At 39.2% G+C, this 18604-nt stretch overlaps 1 protein-coding gene across 1 annotated transcript in view; it reads right to left on the bottom strand.

Annotated features, from left to right (window-relative positions):
- The window catches only part of LOC127656805 (tubulin polyglutamylase TTLL5-like), a 60008-nt gene that overhangs the window by 10316 nt on the left and 31088 nt on the right, over nucleotides 1-18604 (bottom strand). Inside the window, exons 7-8 of the mRNA XM_052145273.1 lie at nucleotides 9014-9225; nucleotides 796-878 (exon numbers count right to left, since the gene is read on the bottom strand). Of these exons, the coding sequence (XP_052001233.1) occupies nucleotides 796-878; nucleotides 9014-9225 (295 nt within the window). The remainder of the gene's footprint in view (nucleotides 1-795; nucleotides 879-9013; nucleotides 9226-18604) is intronic.

Genomic DNA, 18604 nt, shown 5'->3' with positions numbered 1-18604 from the left:
CACCCACTCAAATCTCCATACTCAACAATCGATGGCTAAATGACAACTTATAATAATAAACAATAATGTAAGTTATTATCTATCTTAGGTCTGACCTCTCCATGTGTCTGTAATATTAGACTCCTCTCTCTTTAAATAGACATTATGAGCAGGAGGATTGGGCATATCCAACTGCACAAAATGAGAAACTATAGTCCTTATAGATCAGTCCTTCTTACATTTGATACTCAAATACTTTCGAAAGTATTCTTGTAGTTTTACTCAACTAGAAATGTAAAAGGAGTGCTCACATTTTAATTGGAGTCATATTTCATCATGTTCCTTACTCAAGTACATGATTTGTGTATTTTGACCACAGAAGCTGATACTGTATTGCTACAGTCTGCATTAGTTTGTTTAGTTCAATTTATTGGTTTGTTTCTCAATAACAGTACAAGCAGCTGTCAGTTACTGGTTAAGTCTGTCAGCTCATGTTTACACAGGTCTAGTTACCAACACTGGACAAATAAAGGCCGCTCTCAGCGACATGTAAGAAACCTGGCACCGGAATGGTAACTATGGCCAGCTGCCCGCTCCAGAGTGAGTGGGGTGAGACGTCCACGCGGGCACACCGACCTCAAACCCTTTTCCGAGGCTGCTCATTAAAATACAAGCGACTGAGCTGGCATTAGTCCAGACATTCAGCAGTTCATTAACTTACATGAGGCCCATAATGAAGCAAACACATACAATACTGAATGAACAGAAAAAACAAAATCAATGAAGGTGTGTGTGTGTGTGTGTGTGTGTCCTCACCTGTCTTTGCACACACAGTGTCATACACAACATGCTGCACACTGGCAGTGCTCTGATTGACTGGAGTCTCACATGATGTTTTCCTGCGAAAGACATAATGTGCACATCGAAGGCTATTAAGAAAAATGTATAAATGCATGATGTACTTTGTTTATGCTATACATATAAACATTAAAAAACAAACAATAACAACAAAGAATGATATGTCCACAGATTGAAAGCAGCAGGACAGTTTAAAATCAGTAAATAGAAGTCATAGATGCACAAGGTTTTCTGAGATCTTTGTGTTTATGTTGGTTTCATACATTTTTGAAAAACATGTATAGCATTTAAACAAAAAAAGAAAAGATTTTATGACTTCAAAAATGTCATGTGGTGTAACCATCAAGTAAAAGGAAATAAAACATGTTTTTACTGAGCTATCCGATTATGAAAAGTACAAGTGTAAATGCCAACCAAGATGCATTTGATAGAAATTCAACCACTCAAAAGCATACGAGACAAAACGCCACAAAACGTTGTTCAAAATTAAAGACTGACTGATATATCAGTTTTACTGATTAATCGTGCTGATAGTTATCAATAAACTTTCATATTTGCAGTTAAAAGTCCCACATTATACCCAAATGTTATATTTTTCCAGTTATAATTGGCATTTTGGTTGCACAATAAACTGCATTTGGGATTTTATTCATTGTGTACACTTGTTGCCTCTACAGTATGTCTGTGCCCATCATAGTCACAGTCATTTCCACCAGCTTAATGTCACTTGACCTCAACTGAACATTTCTCCTGCTGTAGACGTCATGCGGCTGGGCAAACTGACGTTTAGCATCACGTCCTGATGTTGGAAACCTTGCTCATTCTGCTCTCTCTCGCATTTAACTCGTTGGAATTTCAAATGTAACGCCAACGGCAAAGAAAATATGGCACAAAACATCTGTAGCCTTTTGCGACGCAATGGCATTATTATCGCAGAAGTGAATGCTCTGGCAGTTTTTCAGCCATCTTGGTTCCAGATGTACACTACATGCCCAAAGATTGTGTACACACCCTTTTTATAAACATGTTTGGATATTCCATTAAATCCAATATGAAAAAAAATAAAATAACTTGATTCAAAGGGAAAACTAGCGTATTTTTCTCACCACACAGGCAAATTGTTTTGTCTTGTTTTAAGCATAAACTTCACAAAATAATATCTTATGTCATTCTACTGCTCAAGTCATTTGTACTTGTTTTTAGGATGTTTAGATATTTTTACTGGAAAATAAGACAAAAATAGTCAGTAAGAAAATTATGTCAAATGACATCGCTTACATACTACATACAACAATATTGATAATTATTTAGGTAATTATTTTTTAATGGATAATTATTATAGCGCTTCAATGGATCATTAGTTACCTCTTCAAAGTGTTATGACATCTACTGAATGTCATTCTCCTGGTCTTTCTTTGCCTTTTGTCTGTTTCAAAAGACTTAATGACCTAAATCGTCACGCCTCTCCCAGACAATTAACAGCCTGAATAGCATCGGGCTCGCTCAAAGACAAGCTGGCCACTGTGAGCGGGTGGAGGGAGAAACATGGCCCAACATGCCTGTAACTGTGTACTTTAAATCTGCTAAGCATTTTTGGGAACAATAAATAAAGCTTAACTAGTATTAAACTCCAGAGACTGAACGGTAGCCTACCAGAGCAGCATTAGTGCACTAATGAGGGGGCACAGTGCTGCCTTATAGGGGCCAGAAAGTTATTCTTTCATTTGGTTGCACAAGCCTGAGACTACAGCGCTGATGGAAACATACATAAGAGCTCTCTGTAAAGGAGGATTTGAATCTTCACTGGTTACAACACTTTGGGGGGGTTTACACTTGGTCAACAAGTGTAATTGTTCTGGAAGTATTAGCATAATGTATCTGAAAATTTTACAATATAATCAAAATACATTGTTTCTATATTTATATTCATCTTTAAATCAATAGTTTTATATTTTCCATTATTTTTATTGTTCAGTGGTTTATGGGTCTGTTGTTCATTCCCTCATTAAAGACGTGAAGTTCTCAGTCATGTATCTTTGTCTATTTGTTTGATTTTTTAAATCAGAGTTTGTAATGTTGTGATTCACCTCTGAGCTTGTTAGTTCACTCCCTATGGATAAAATGAATTAGAATTTTATTAGAAATACTTCATAAACCAAGATGTCTGAAAGAGTGGCACCGTTACACTCTATACCTGCTTGTTCTATTTCTGTTGGTGGGTCAGAACAGCTTTTATGCTGCATCTTCACACAGAATTTGCCAAAACATCTAGAGCCTTCGTCCTTCCCATCAAGCTCCTCCAGCATTTCCTGTGCTCTGATGAATCTTTACCTGTCACTTACTCTCAGAGTCTTTTTTTTCCTGTTTCTTCTGTCAGTTCACTGTTTCCATTCATGGGTTTTTGGTTTTCAGGCTTCCGTTTTTCCCACACTTTCCCATGTCACACAGGCCAACCACAAAAATGCAGCGCAGTGGAGAGTGAGGGGCTCTGGAATTCCACATGGACAGGGTAAACACGGTACAGGCCATGAGCAAACACTGCAACACATCCCCCAACCATCTTCAACCGCCTCTAATCTTCAACCGCTCTCTCAGCTCTCAGCAATTCACTCTTCACGAATTACCTCCGTTTCCTGTTTCTCCCTGCCTTCCCATTCCAGCCAGTATCATTCATTCCATTCTGTGTTCAATAACTCAAAGGAGTCATGAAAACTTCCTGTTAACCAGTGTTGGGGAGAAGCTAACAAAAATTCTAACTCATATAGCATATGCCATCAATGCGACAGAAGTTTTTTCCAGATTAGTGTAGCCTTTCCAGAGACAAGCTTCTTTCTCCTATAAGTAGAGGTGTAGTGTGAAAAATGGCTAAATTTCTGGATTTCAAGTCACATTGCATTGGGCAAACAGCTTCCTTGCTGAAAGACTGATCTCTGTAAATTTGGTGACAGTATGCCGAATTTTCTTCAGCTAAAATCGGTCTGTTCTAACTGAAATTCAAACCACTGCTCCCAGTGGCTGAAGCTGGAAGTGTTGTTGAATGTATGGGCATGTATGAGCTCCAGATTCCAGGTGAAATGTCCATAAAGTGAAGCCAAAAGCGAGCTGTATTTTAAATTGTATTTTAAACAGACAAAAGGAATGCATATTTTATTAACTCTACCCCCTAACCCAAACTCCAAACCTATTTGTGGAGTAATTGTGTCATTTTAGAAAGAAAATGCAACCTCTGAATCACTCTCATCATATATTGGAATATTTCAGGGATTCCTAAAGGGGGTATGTAAGCAGGTTTCAGGGTGTAGGTGAAAATAATTGGATTTTGCATTGTTTATTCTATAAAACAAAATGTATAACTTAAAATACAGTGGCAACAAAAAGTATTTGAACCCTTTGGAATTACCTTAATTTACACTGGCGGACAAAGATTTTGCTGTTTCAGAAGGAAACATGATCAGGAAAATCCTACTAGAACAGCTGAACTTTATTTGTGATTAATCAGTCGCTTTAAATGATGGCAGGTGTGTAATGACTTCTATTTAACATGAGTTTGAATATGATTGGTTAATTCTGAACATCCCCAGTTATAAGAGGGTGTGCACACTTATGCAACCAGGTTATTGTAAGGTTTTTCATTTTAATTTTTCCCCCACGAAGATTTCAGATTGTTTTTCAATTGAATTGTTCACGTTATAGGTCACATTAAAAGTGGAAAAAGTTCTGACAAGATTGATCTTTCGTCTCATTCTTTTACATCACAAAAACCTGCAATTTTAACAGGGGTGTGTAGACTTTTTATATCCACTGTGTGTGTAATATATATATATAGGACTGATTAGATAGGAAATATAGATTTTCCACGATCTTCATTTGATCAATCTCAATATCGATTCTTAAATCCTAAAGCTCCTTTGACTCAGATCCTATCACTGCATGTTGAGAGTAAAAGTTTAGCAGGTGAGCACTATGTAAGAGAGGAAAGGGTGAATTACTTATTAAAATAAAAAGAATACAAGTAACCTGCAAAGAACAAACACAGACTGTTGTGTCGGGCTGTGTAGAGCTGGGATATCATCAGTTATTCTGCTGCCATATAAAATGAAACAATATCTTGAATATCGCAATAATTTTAATGAACTTTTACTTTGGCTACTTGATTTCCAAGAGTTCATCATTAAACAAATTTCACAATCCTTCAGGCTGCACAATCATTAAAATAACATAAAATATTGTGATATAGTCATATGTGATTATTAAACTGCAAAAGGCTGTGATCAAATGAAATGAATAGCCTACATGGTCTATGTGTGCTTCAGAGTAAACAACGCTCTTCTGCAAGCAAAAACATTTTTTTTATAATGAAATAAATGAATATGGTGGCACAATTAAATTTTTGTCTATATAATAGTGTGGAACTTTAAAGGCACTTTTTAAGGATCCGTGGGAACCCTGAATGCATATTTGCTATATGGAAACAATTAATAGAATATAGTTACTTTAAAAATTGGCTTTTATTTAGTTTTTAGATAAATTTAGCACTTCTGGGTTAAGCCCAGCCCATATCCGGTTATATCCAAATACAGATTATTATTATAATCATTAATCCTCTGTTGCAAGAGCCAAGTTTTGTAGGAAACACTTATGTACAACACTGATGTAGCAGTGGGGGGCAGTCAGCATTCCAGTACAGGCAACATGCCTCATAAAACCAAATATGGTGCTATATAAATATTGTTATATAAACTAATGAGCCAAAACATTGACCACCTGCCTAATATGCTGTTGGTCCTTCACGTGCCACCAAAACAGTGCCGACTCGCCAGAGCACGGACTCTACCTGAAGGTGTCCGTCCTGTGGTATCTGGCACCAAGACATTAGCAGCAGATCATTCAAGTCCTGTAAGTTTCGAGGTGGAGCTGCTGTGGATCAGACTTGTCGGTCCAGCACATCCCACAGATGCTCAATCGGATTGAGATCTGGGGAATTTGGAGGCCAGGGCAACACCTTGAACTCTTCGTCATGTTCCTCAAACCATTCTTGAAAAATGTGTGCTGTGTGGCGGGGCACATAATCCTGCTGAAAGAGACCACCATTGCCATGAAGGGGTGTACCTGGTCAGCAACAACGTTTAGGTAGGTGGCACATGTCAAATGCACATCCACGTGATTGGCCGTTCCCAGGGTTTCCCAACAGAACATTGCCCAGTATCACACTCCCTCCACCAGCTTATCATCTTCCCACAGTGCATCCTGGTGCCATCACTTCCCCAGGTAAATAGTGCACCTTTACACGGCCATGCGGGTGATGTAAAAGTAAACGGGACTCATCGGACCAGACAACCTTCTTCCACTGCTCCAAGGTCCAGTTCCGATGCTCGCTTGCCCATTGTAGGTGCTTTCAACGGTGGACGTGGTTCATTATGGGCACTCTGTCTGGTTTGCAGCTATGCCAGACACAGCTGTGACACATTACTCCCGTTACCATCATTTTTTAAATTTAATTTTCTCCCCTTTATTTCTGCCCAATTTGGAATGCCCAATTCCCAATGCACTCTAAGTCCTCGTAGTGGTGTAGTGACTCACCTCAATCTGGGTGGTGGAGGATGAATTTCAGTTGCCTCCGCATCTGAGACGTCAGCCCATGCATCTTATCACGTGGCTTGTTAAGTGCGTTACTGTGGAGAGATAGCACGTGGGGAGGCTTCACGTTATTCTCCACGGCATCCACGCAAAAATCACAATGCGAACCACATTATAGTGACCACAAGGAGGTTACAACATGTGACTCTACCCTCCCTAGCAACCGGGCCAATTTGGTTGCTTAAGAGACCTGACTGGAGTCACTCAACACGCCCTGGATTCGAACTCGCCACTCCAGGGGTGGTAGTCAGCATATTTGCTCGCTGAAAAACACAGGCCCCCCTCCCTTTACCATCATTAACATTTTCTGTGACTTGCTCTACAGTGCATCTTCTGTCGGTTCGGACCAGACGGGATAGCCTTTGTTGCCCCTGTGCATCAATGAGCCTTGGGCGCCCAACACTCTGCCACCGGTTTGTGGTTTATTCCTCCTTGGACCATTGCCTGTAGCTACTCACCACTGCTGACCGGGAGCACCCCACAAGCCTTTCACAGATGCTCTGACCCAATCATCTGGACATAACAATTTGGCCCTTGTCAAAGTCGCTCAGGTCCTCCTGCATTCAACACGCTGACCACAAGAACTGATTGTTGTCAGTTGTAACAGTGATCATAATGTTTTGGCTCATCAGTGTATATATAAGTGCTGGATATTTCGGTTAATTTTGTTGTCAAGTAGTCTTTCACATGTAATCATTTTACATCGTACTGATGTTTTCAGAAACGTCATTCTTAGATTTAAAATAAGCTAACTTCAACAAACTTTGAACCTGCTTTTCTAATGACAAAACCAGCACTATGCATGAACAACAACATCTAGATCCAAAAATTACAAAAATAAGTAAATAAATTAATATGCACTCACACAATTCCAAGTCTTTTGAACTTTAATTAGATAGTTTTCATTGTAGCCCGCTGAAGGCAAAGGCACAAAAGAAAATTACATTTAGATATTCGAGAAGTTTTTTCACTAGTAGAAAGAATAATCAATTAAATATCCCAACAGCATTAGTCTGTTCAAATATTCATGGTTATATGGACTGGTTTTGTTTTTGTTGTTGTTGTTGATAAACATCATAATTGGAAACTTTGTCTTTTCAATCTATACATAAGGGATATAAAAATCTGGATTGTTCATATGAAGATTAACTGTCATCTGGCCCTGGTATGCACAGGGCACACAGAGTCATTTCTGGCTCTTGGCTGTTGCAATTGTATTTGCTCCTTGAGGGTATATTTTTCACCCAATCATTGCTAACAATTTGGAAACATTAGGTTAATCTTCTACACAAGCATGTGTGATTGTTTAAAGAGAAAAAACAATTGACTTCCTCCACCACATAAATTAGCAATAAAGTCCACATTCTGAGTGTAGCATGTGTTAGTGAAAATAGAGATCAGCCTGTCACGGTGGGCCACATGCTCTCTGATATCTCAGTGTTCTGCTGTTGTTGTGTAATTGGGCCAAATGTGTAGCGTGGGAAACATATGAGCGTTCGGGCTCACTCGCACTCTTTCTGTGGTCGGAGCACAGCAGAACACACACACAATTCTGTCTGCAAATCTCAAAACAAAATCAGGTTTCCACAGCACGCATAAACACAGCCCGGCCATAACCACACTGTTTACAAAGTAATCAAAGGCCTGTGGTGTGTGAAGATGAGAATTAATACTAATGGAATTAACATTTTTATTTGTCTTTCAACACAACAATTACTAATGCAAACTAAAGCCTTTCTTAATCATTGAAAACCTGACGCACTAATTAACAAATGTTACACATTTGACTTTTTACTTTCTAAACTCTGAATAGTGTTTATTTTGTCTTGGAATTCAAAACAGACGTGGACGAGCACTTTTCAGCACACTTACTTGATACGGATCATCACAGATTTGATACAATCTGAAGAATGTAAAGATTTAAGCATTTAATTTTCAGCAAGATTAGAAAACTAACTGATTTTTTTTGTGTGATCAGTAGAATGAGAGAAGTGTTAAGGTGACTGTATGGGGCCATGTTCCGCTACAAAAGCTAGATGCATCGCAACGAATCGATTAGAACACAGGTGTCTTGAGATGGGAACAACTGCACTGGGATTCAGACCACAGCAAAGTGCCCAGTATGAAAATCACCTCAGTCTGATTTCAAGTGAATTCAGTAAAGGTTCACTGGCACTTTTCAATGCAGAAAACAAGTAGGTAAATTACATTTGGAAAAAAATAACCATGACAAAAATTGTACAACTAATTTCCATCCGAGTGGCGGTTAATGTTTATTTGTAGAAAAACCTCTCATTGGAACATGCATGCAGCCTAGATTGACACATTTCTCCCGGTAACAGAGCCAAAATTTGGTCCGTTTTGAAATGTCAAAGAACCGAACCAAAGAGAAAATGCAACGTAACAATGTTAACCTGTTTCTGAACAAATCCAACCAACTACAGATCTGAAGTGGACTCATCATGTGAAAACTGCTTTCGAACTCTAAAGTCAAACAGACTCAGGGCCGCTCCATACGCTCTGGTGTGTAAATTCTTACTTGTGTTGACAGTGGGCGGCAGTCTTGCATGTGCGCCCATCTCTGGGTGTGCTGCTAGGTGGTCTGGGGATGAGCGTGAGGACCCCTGCGCTGGTGCCCTGACTGCCCGACTGACTGAGGGTGCGTCTGAATGGCTGGCTCACACGAGGACTTTGGGGGGTGTGAGGCCACGCTGCAGCTGCAGGTCTGATGGTGTGTGTAGAGAGAATGGCCTAAGACACAAAGAAAGATCAAAGGAAGTGAACGTGTCCTTAGACTGTTGGACCCCACAGTATTTACAAATGCACTGAGACTGAAAAACACATCTGAAAGTGCAGCTGCAGCTTCAGGCACAGCAGACGTGGAATAAAAAGACTGTGTTGAGCAGTTCTGCTCAGGAATGACTTTATCTCAGACTTTATTAAAAGCAGAATTTTTCCTGCGAGTCATTCGGGGTCAAACACAAACAGACTCCAAAAGCTTGTTCATTCATTCACATGGGAGAAAGAAACGACATGGCTTATCATAACAGACACTAAATACTTTATAATCGGACATACCAAAACACAGGAATTCTTCACATTTCATTCTTGTTTAGACAAGTTTTCATCTGAATGAGCACTTGGTCTCGGTAAACATATTTTCCAGCCTGACATGGCATTTAATGGCTACCGTTCATTGATTCAAAGGAGACGGGAGAGCAGAGAATTCTTTCCATCTAAGTGTTCTCGTGTTGCTGCTGCTGTTGGGTCGAGGGAGTTCTGCATCCGCTGGCGTTTGATGAATGAGTGCATGGACGGAGCTCACCAGTTAGATTCCGGGCACCTTTCTAATGCTGCCAAGTGGCCAACGGCCAAGACAGCAGAGAAACCGTGCAGTCTGCACCCTTTACAGCAAACAGCAGCACAAATACACACAGCACTGCTTGTTTTAAAACTTTCCTCTCACTCTCTGAACTGATTCAATCAGCAAAACAACAAGCAAAAACTATGGCTGTCAATCTATAAAAAAAAAAAGTTGTCGTATTATTTAAATGACATATCAATATATCCGTATATCAATATTTTCTGAGAAAGGCCCCCAAATAAGACAATTAAAATACATAATACATAAATATTATCAATATAATATACAGTGGAAAGAAAAAGTAAGTGAACCCTTTGGAATTAGCTGGTTTTCTGCATTAATTGCTCATAAAATGTGATCTCATCTTCATTAAAGTCACATGTATAGACAAACACAATGTGCTTAGTCTAACAACACACAATAATAATCTTTCATGTCTTTATTGAACACATCCCATTAAACATTCACAGTGCTGTAAGTGAATCCTTGGATTTAATAACTGGTCGATCCTCCTTTGGCAGCAATAACCTCAATCAAGTGTTTCTGGTATCTGTGGATTAGACCTGCACAACATTCAGAAGGAATTCTGGATCATACTTCCTTACAGAACTGCTTCAGTTCAGACATATTCTTATGATGTCTGGTGTCTCTCTTGAGGTCATTCCACAGCATCTCTATTGGGTTAATGTCTGGACTCTGACTGGGACACTCCAAAAAGTGGATTTTCTTTTTTTGAAGTCATTCTGTAGTGGATTTACTTTGATGTTTAGTGTCATTGTCCTGCTGCATCAGCTAACTTCAACTGAGCTTCAGCTGGTGCACAGACACCCCGACATTATCCTGTAGGATATCTTGATAAACTTTTCATTTTATAAAAGAAAAAAATAAAATTAATTTTCCCATGATGATAGCAAGCGGCCCAGGACCCGAAGCAGCAAAGCAGCTCCAAATCATGATGCACCCTCCACCGTACTTCACCGTTGGCATGATGTTTTCATATTTTTATGCGGTGCCATTTTAAAGGCATACTGTATGTAGTGCTGCATGTTCTTCCCAAACAATTGAACCTAACTTTCATCAGTCCACAAAACACTTTCCCAGTAGCGTTCTGGAGTGTCTAGGTGATCTTTGACAAACTTCCGGTGCACAGAAAAGTTTTTTTTTGGAAAGCAGTGGCTTCCTCCGTGGTGTCCTGCCATGAACGCATGTCTGTTTAATGTTTTCCATATCATAAACTCATGAACAGAGATGTTAACCAGTCCCAATGATTCCTTCAATCTTTATCTGTCACTCACGGGTATCTTTTTTACCTCATTGAGCATTCTGTGGTGTGTCCTTTGAGTCATCTGGCTGGACGGCCACTTCTAGTGAGAGTACCCACAGTACTAAATCTTCTTCATTTACAGACAGTTTGTCTAACTGTGAACAGATGAATTGTCTAAACTTTTCCTGATAATGTTGTAACCCTTTCCAGCATTATGCAAAGCAAACAATTCTTGATCATAGTGAGTCATGGTCCACATCAGCAGATGCCAAAGTAGCTCTAACCCACACCTCGTTTCATGAATTGGATGCCAGGTTTGCCAGCTCCTGACTCTAATTGCCTTTTTATATTGGCTTTAGCCTAGGGGTTCACATATTCTTACAACCTACACTGTGAATGTTTGACTGATGTATTCAAAATGTACAAGAACAATACAATAATTTGTGTTATTAGAACAAACAGAATGTGTTTGTTCATTATTGTAAATTAGATGAAGATCAAACCAGATTTTAAGACAACTTTATACATAAATGATTCAAAAGGGTTCACAGTCTTACTTGCTACTGTAAATATATACCATGATCGGCATAATAGCTACAGTGCATTTGGAAAGTATTCACAGCGCTTCACTTTTTCCACATTTTGTTATGTTACAGCCTTATTCCAAAATGGATTAAATTAATTATTTCCCTCAAAATTCTACAAACAATACCCCTTAATGACAACATGAAATAAATTTGCTTGAAATATTTGCAAATTTAATTAAAAAAAAAAACAAAAAAAAACGGAAACAATAAAAATCACATGTACATAAATGGTAAATGGGCACCAAATACAGCCTCAAGTCTTTTTGTGACTGATGCTACAAGCTTGGCACACTTTGGGTAGTTTCTCCCATTCTTCTTTGCAGGACCTCTCAAGCTCCTTCAGGTTGGATGGGGAGCGTCAGTGCACAGCCATTTTCAGATCTCTCCAGAGATGTTCAATCGGGTTCAAGTCTGGGCTCTGAATGGGCCACTCAAGGACATTCACAGAGTTGTCCCGTAGCCTCTCCTTTGTTATCTTGGCTGTGTGTTTAGGGTCATTGTCCTGTTGGAAGATGAACCTTCACCCCAGTCTAAGGTCCAGAGCGCTCTGGAGCAGGTTTTCATCAAGGATGTCTCTGTACATTGCTGAATTCATCTTTCCCTCAATTCTGACTAGTCTCCCAGTTCCTGCCACTGAAAAACATCCCCACAGCATGATGCTGCCACCACCATGCTTCACTGTAGCGATAGTTTTGGACAGGTGATGAGCGGTGCCTGGTTTCCTCCAGACATGACACTTGCCATTCAGGCCAAAGAGATCAATCTTTGATTCTTCTGACCAGAGAATTTTGTTTCTCATGGTCTGAGAGTCCTTCAGGTGCCTTTTGGCAAACTCCAGGTGGGCTGTCATGTGCCTTTTACTGAGGAGTGGCTTCCGTCTGGCCACTCTACCATACAGGCCTGATTGGTGGAGTGCTACAGAGATGGTTGCTCTTCTGGAAGGTTCTCCTCTCTCCACAGAGATACACTGGAGCTCTGTTAGAGTGACCATCGGGTTCTTGGTCACCTCCCTGACTAAGGCCCTTCTCCCCCGATCGCTCAGTTTGGCAGGGCGGCCAGCTCTAGGAAGAGTCCTGTTGGTTCCAAACTTCTTCCATTTACAGATGATGGAGGCCACTGTGCTCATTGGGACCTTCAATGCTGCAGACATTTTTCTGTACCCTTCCCCAGATCTGTGCCTCCATACAATCCTGTCTCAGAGGTCTACAGGCAATTCCTTGGACTTCATGGCTTGGTTTGTGCTCTGACATGCACTGTTAACTGTGGGACCTTATATAGACAGGTGTGTGTGTGTGTGCCTTTCCAAATCATGTCCAATCAACTGAATTTACCACAGGTGGACTCTAATCAAGTTGTAGAAACATCTCAAGGATGATCAGTGGAAACCGGATGCACCTGAGCTCAATTTTGAGTGTCATGGCAAAGGCTGTGAATACTTATGTACATGTGATTTTTCAGTTTATTTTTAACAAATTTGCAAAGATTTCTAACAAACTTCTTTCAATTTGTCATTATAGGGTATTGTTTGTAGAATTTTGAGGAAAATAATGAATTTAATCCATTTCGGAATAAGGCTGTAACATAACAAAATGTGGAAAAAGTGAAGCGCTGTGAAAACTTTCCGGATGCACTGTAAGTTATTAGCTTTCACACTAGAGAGGTGGTAGCTTTGCTAGTTTTTAAATCAAGTAGCTTTTCAGTAGTGAAGCTATTTTATTGATTAGGTAGTGGTGTAGCTCTAACAAAACGCATACCTAGTAGCCGGTTTTAAATCAGAACAAGATCTCTTGTTAATCACTCTTTTGAGTTGTTGCTTTCTCTCTCTCAATGAATTGGTCACAAGTGATAGCAAAGTGGTCTGATTCGCAATTCAATCTGAATGGCTCAGAGTGCTCATGCATGTGCTGCTAAATCATTTGGAGCAGTTTCTTGGTTGCCAACACACTAATGTAATACTTTAAAACACAGAGAACAAAGATAACACTGGTTGCAGTGGATATATTACTACAACAAATGCAAACCAAACCTGCAATTGCATCCTACTCTTTACCAATGATTAAGAAGGTCTTTATTAGGTTCACCTTGATTTTACCTTTAAAAGAACATCAAAACATATAGGGGCGAATTTACAGAACAGGTGTGCCACTTTTGTGTGTGGTGTTTCAGTGCAAAAAGCAGCACCTTATTCACTATGTAGCAGGCACAATCAGCACTGAATTAGCGCTAAGCCTTGAGTATTTAAATGAAGTCATTATCGTTCTTTCTGCACAAACACATCTCCTTTCTATGTAAATTAAGCTCATTATAGATTGCGTTTCATTCACCAAAATTGCCCGCCGCAATTTACACCGTGCTGAAAGATGTCTGTGTACATTAACTATCAATCAAATATCAGCAATAATTCATCAAATAATGATCAAATGATGGAGAAGAGTATTATAACCAGGCTTATATACAGATCAAGCATACTTTCGGCATGTTAAAGGGATGATTCAGGTGTCTGGATCAATATGATGCTACATGTCAGCAGAGCGTGTTAGATAACGGTGGTCTGCTGCATCTTCTGATATATAGTACAACATTTTTATGTTTTGTGGAAAAGTTAGCTCTGTTGCCTGATCTGCAGAAAACCTTTATTGAATCAGGCACTAAACCAGCGCAGACAGCGTGTGCAAGTAACTAATGCTTTTCTTAGTGAATTCACCCCTTACTTGCCTACATGAAAACACATAAAAAAGAACCTTGTCATTACCATGTTTTATGGGCATGTACCACCTTGAATCACCATGTAAATACAATATAATATATGAATATGGTCATTGTTAGGGATGGGACGATATGGTTATCTCACAATTTGATTTGATAAATGATATGAGGTTAACAATTCAATATAATTTGATTCGATATAATAACAATTAAATGACTAAATGTTTCAAAATGTTTTTATTTTTCTGAAAATGTTTGAGCAAAAAACACAATCTCTCATCAAAATAAAGTTCTTTGTTACACAATATAAATGGTCAAAGTTGAAATAATAAGAGTTGCTTGTGTACCTTTGTCTATAAAAAAAGATTACAAACAAATAAGCTATCAAAAATAGTGGGGTACATTCAGGCTGATCAAGCAATAGAACTGAACAGAACCTTTCAGAAAAAAGTATGTGAAAGTGAATATTTCATTTTTGTTATAATTTGTTTGTCATCATTATTTCAATCACATTTTAACTTTATAAAAATACAAGAATTCTAAATTCTATTAATTAATATTATATCATGAAATGTTATATATAATAATGATATGAGATATCACTGTTTGAAATAATGTGTACCAAGTGAGTTTACATTCATTTTATAAGAAACACTAAATAGGTTACTGTCAGCGTGTGTGCTGTATACTGGTAATATGTCAATAATGTGCACGATGGTTTAAAACGTGAAAGCAAGTTCTTCTTGTACTGCAAGTGTCAATAATGCACTTTGATTAATGGCATTTAAATGGCAATATATTTCTACATCGATACATTGTTAATAATATACACTGACATGGAAAGATCTGCAGGTGAGCCGAAACTACACACACTCCCTTCCATTTTTAAGCAGGCACTCAGTGCTAATTCGGACAGACATGAAACAATAACTATAGTGCTTGAGGTGTTCAAGTGGGATTTCCACGTATGATTAAAATACTCGCAGCAATATCACAACATCCCTACTCGTATCCATTTTAATAGCAAGGTTATTCCTTCAATAGTGATGTACAGCTTCTGAATGTTTAAATGTTGAGATGAGTTTGAAAATATGTGTTTGACTGTCAGATTTGTCCTGATTTGTTGCATTATCTGAAAAATAAAACATAAAAATATATCAAAATATGCTTTATTTTATTATTTCGTAATTGTCTTGAAAATATTTAGAAAATTTGACACTATCTGGGCATTTTGTACATCAATTTTTAAATGATATAAGTGCCGGGTCTCTAAAGACCTGAATATGTAAGAGAATAATATTTAAAAACAGAGGGAAAGGCCAACACAGAGCGACAGTGGGAGAGAGAGAGGAAAAAAAACACTCCTCCTCCCTCCAGTGGATGACAGCCGCGCCTTCCCGGGCGGATCGGAGGCAGTCTCCGTAGCGTTTTAGTGGCTGGTAGGGGTCTCCTCCACCCCTAGCAGCGGCCCTTACTGCTCTAGGAAGTCAGCTTGGAGGCCCTCCTCCTCTCGTGGTAGGCGGCTGTTCCTCCGCTCTCAGGCGGCCGGGAACCTCTGTCCCCCAGGAGATGGCCGCAGCTGCTCTGATTTCGGTAGACGGTAGTAGCGAGGACTCTACTATGGTGCATCCCTCCTCCTTCCCGGGTTTCGGCACCAGTATCAGCATCACGGCCCGTCCCTGCAACAGATATCTTTAACTGTGCTGGCGAAGACTGAAGATCCCAGCACCGGCTGTAGTTGCGGGATGGAGTTTTGGGGATGAGTGCGCACAGTAGCTGCAATCCTCCGTAGAAGCGTAGCGAGGGGCAAAGGACAACGGCCAACAGATTAGAAGGTAATCGTTTTCCCAACACGTGGGCAGCGATAAGGAATACTCTGTTGAAGATTTGTGAGTGCAGAGAACAAGCATACAGCAGATTGAAAGGTAAACACACTCCCTACACACAGGCAGAGACAGTCAACAAAACTTGTATCAACCACAAAGAAAAAGTGAGTGTCATTTTGAAATTAATATGACTTTCCACAAGCACATCTGTCATTATTGATTCATGCACGTCGTACCTTGGTTAAATGTAAATGGTAACTGAATTTGATTGACTTTTATATGAACAGGACTCAAAAGAAAGGCAGGACACATTTTTCATAGTATTTGCCAACATTTGCAATATGTAAGCCAAAATGTATCGAATTAATTCATAGCCAAAACACACATTAAATCTTACATAAACAAGATTTAAAGGGACAGTTCACCCAAAAATTTAAAAACATTTCTATTAAAAATATAGTGTATTAAATGTGAAAGTCATCAGAAATATTTACACTACAGTAATGTAGAAATGTTTTAAATATGAACTTAAGTACAGTTACAAACATGTACTTCATTACTATATACCTCTGAAGGTCCCTGCTGAACTTTTAAGAAATCATATTTTCCCTCCTCTGGGACAAAGTTTGGGGTAATTATGGGTACACATAGGGATACATGCTGCCCTCCTCCCAATATTTAGATTAGTGATTAGCAAACATGGAGTTTCAATGGATGATGCAATACACACATTTGGCAGGTAGCAGGTGCTAACTTCATTCCCTGATCACAGCATATAAAGTACAAATTTAGCATTTTCTCAGAAAAGCCTTTAACACGGTGAAAGAGCGCTTGACTACACCGTATCTATATGCCAGTTATAACGCTCTTCACAGTATTTGATGAATTAGTGCTGATATGATCGATGGAAAATGTACACAAACCTCTCTTTAAAGTAAAATACATTCAACCCCCGCTTTCATCTGACAATAATAGCGCAATGTAAATTGTGCCGGGAAATTATTGTGAATGAAGCACCTTTGAACACTGCCTATCACGAGCCTAATTTACATAGAAAGGTGGTGTGTTTGCATGGAAGGAATGACGATGTGTTCATTTAAATACTCAAGACGCAGCGCCATTTCAGTGCTCATTTAGTCTGTTTAAACTAGACTGTTAATGAATAAGATGCAGAAAGTGGCACAACTGTTAAGTGAATATATTTTTTTTTTATAAATTATACAGGCTTTGATATTTTGTTATATAATGCAGAGACATTCATACATTTTTAAGCCTTAGTGTCCAAAAATCTTTTTGGACTGCACTGTATGTGAGTGGGCACATGAATGTGTTTACAAATTAGTTTCTGTGTTTGACAAAGAAGAGCAATGCTTTATGGGGCGGTTTAGGGAGTATCCACTGATACAGGGCTGACTCACCACCAGTCCACCCAACACACACACACACACACACACACACACACACACACACACACACACACACACACACACACACACACAGAGTGTAGCTGCACTGCTGACCAGTATATTTCACTCACACTGGCTAACAGTCCATTCACAGGAAGTGTACTGTAATCCCACGTGAGATTCGGGCATATATCTACCGTCTCCTCTGAGTTGGGCCTTATCTTAATAAAGCTCTCGGGTGACCCGGCTTGATTGCTTGAGCTTCAGAGGACCTCTGTGATGACAGGTCTGTGGGGGTGGGACGTCTTTCCCAAAATCCCCTGCAGAGGACATTCAACTCCAACCAAGAAAAACAAGCTCCAGTGGCATTAAGTACGGATGAACGTCAACACAGAACAGTGACATCAGTGTATGTGAATTGCAACACTATTATAACATATGCAGTGATGTTAACAGCAGAGCGTGCAGAAGACTTAATGTTTACAGAATCTGATGTAAGTGTGACATGTACAGACGAGAGTAAAACACACGTGGTGTAGATCCCGTTTCATTTAAAATACTCAATTCCATTGGTTAACCATGAATGGACATTATAATGAGATGCAAATAGAGAGAAGGGGTAAAACTAAACAGAATTAGTTTCTTTTGTTTCGGTTGTATGTGACAGCTCTAAATGACTATTGATCATTTAAAGGTGCATTAAGTAACTTTTGTCTTCAGCCCTATTTGGACAGAAATAGCTTTATATGGGTCATGTAATGTAATAATAACCAGAGCTTCTCAGTCATTTTAAAACCTGTGCGAATCAGACATGTCAGTGATTATTCCTGACTTTTTACAAATTGCACATTCCCATGCCGGTAAAGGTTACCTACCATAAAACGTCCTGTAAAAAATAACCCCTGGTAATATCAATCCTGTGCAAACTGACATGTTAGTAAAAAGCCTGTAAATCTGCACTTTCCAGCCCTTGAGCC

This window comes from Xyrauchen texanus, chromosome 16 (genome assembly GCF_025860055.1).
Source record: "Xyrauchen texanus isolate HMW12.3.18 chromosome 16, RBS_HiC_50CHRs, whole genome shotgun sequence".
NCBI lineage: Eukaryota > Metazoa > Chordata > Actinopteri > Cypriniformes > Catostomidae > Xyrauchen > Xyrauchen texanus.
Note: the sequence above shows the minus strand (reverse complement) of the source record. Positions and strands in the feature narration are given on the sequence as shown.